General features: G+C 49.2%; 1 protein-coding gene across 1 annotated transcript in view; it reads right to left on the reverse strand.

The window, feature by feature from the left end:
* Positions 1 to 553: 553 nt before the first annotated feature.
* Positions 554 to 1,007, reverse strand: part of LOC101992754 (olfactory receptor 4D1-like) — a 9,662-nt gene continuing 9,208 nt past the window's right edge. The window contains exon 3 of the mRNA XM_005350637.1: positions 554 to 939. Within this exon, the coding sequence (XP_005350694.1) occupies positions 554 to 939 (386 nt within the window). The remainder of the gene's footprint in view (positions 940 to 1,007) is intronic.

Below are 1,007 nucleotides of genomic sequence, written 5' to 3' on the forward strand. Positions count from 1 at the left end.
GCTCTGTAGACCAGGCTGGTCTCGAACTCACAGAGATCCGCCTGCCTCTGCCTCCCGAGTGCTGGGATTAAAGGCGTGCGCCACCATCGCCCCGCGTCTTAGTCACTCTTAACCCCGAGAGAATTGCCTCTATGCTCTGAATGTTCTTATTTGAAATCATTTCATTTTTACTTTTTAAATTTCATTGTATATTTTTACCATTTTCGTTTGTGTTACTGCACGCACCTGCGGCTCACACACACATACACACCACTGTGTGCATACAGAGATTGAGGGAAACTTTCAGGAGTCAGCCTTCTCCTTGCATTATCTGGGTTGGTCAGGTTTTTCAGCAATTGCCTTCATCCGATAAGCCCTCTCCCTGGCCCCATATCATTTAGTGTAACTTTATAGCCACTGTCAGTTTTACAAGAAGGAATGCAACAGAGTGTGAGGGGGTCATCAAGAAATATTGGGGCAATCTGATTGATTGTAGGTAAGGACTTTCCTTCACCTTTCCCTTGGGATAACACAAGTGCAGAGATTTCTGATGTGAGGTCATCATGTTTGAATCTCACTCCCTGTTGCAAATTGCAAGGCGCTGCGCAAGTTTCTTCAGCGCTGCCTGCATCTCCTGGTTCCTGAGGGTGTAGATCATAGGGTTGAGCATGGGAGTCATGACCGTGTGACTGACAGACACAGCCTTGTCCATGGGGAAGGGGGTGAAGGGCCGGGCATACAGGTAAATGCTTGGAATGAAGATCATAGACACAACAATGATGTGGGTGGTGCAGGTGGAAGCCACTTTCCTCCTCGCCTCTCCTGAGTGGGACCTCAGCATCACCAGGATGACCAAGTAGGAGATCAGAAGCAGAAGGAACCAGATGACATCCAGCATCCCACTGTTGGAGATCATGAGGAGCTCCAGGAGGAAGGTGTCTGTGCAGGCGAGTCTCAGCACTTGGGGGACATCACAATAGAAGTTATCCAGGACATTGGGGCCACAGAAGGGCAGTGGGAGCATCAGA

This window comes from Microtus ochrogaster, chromosome 7, assembly GCF_000317375.1.
Source record: "Microtus ochrogaster isolate Prairie Vole_2 chromosome 7, MicOch1.0, whole genome shotgun sequence".
Taxonomy (NCBI): Eukaryota; Metazoa; Chordata; class Mammalia; order Rodentia; family Cricetidae; genus Microtus; species Microtus ochrogaster.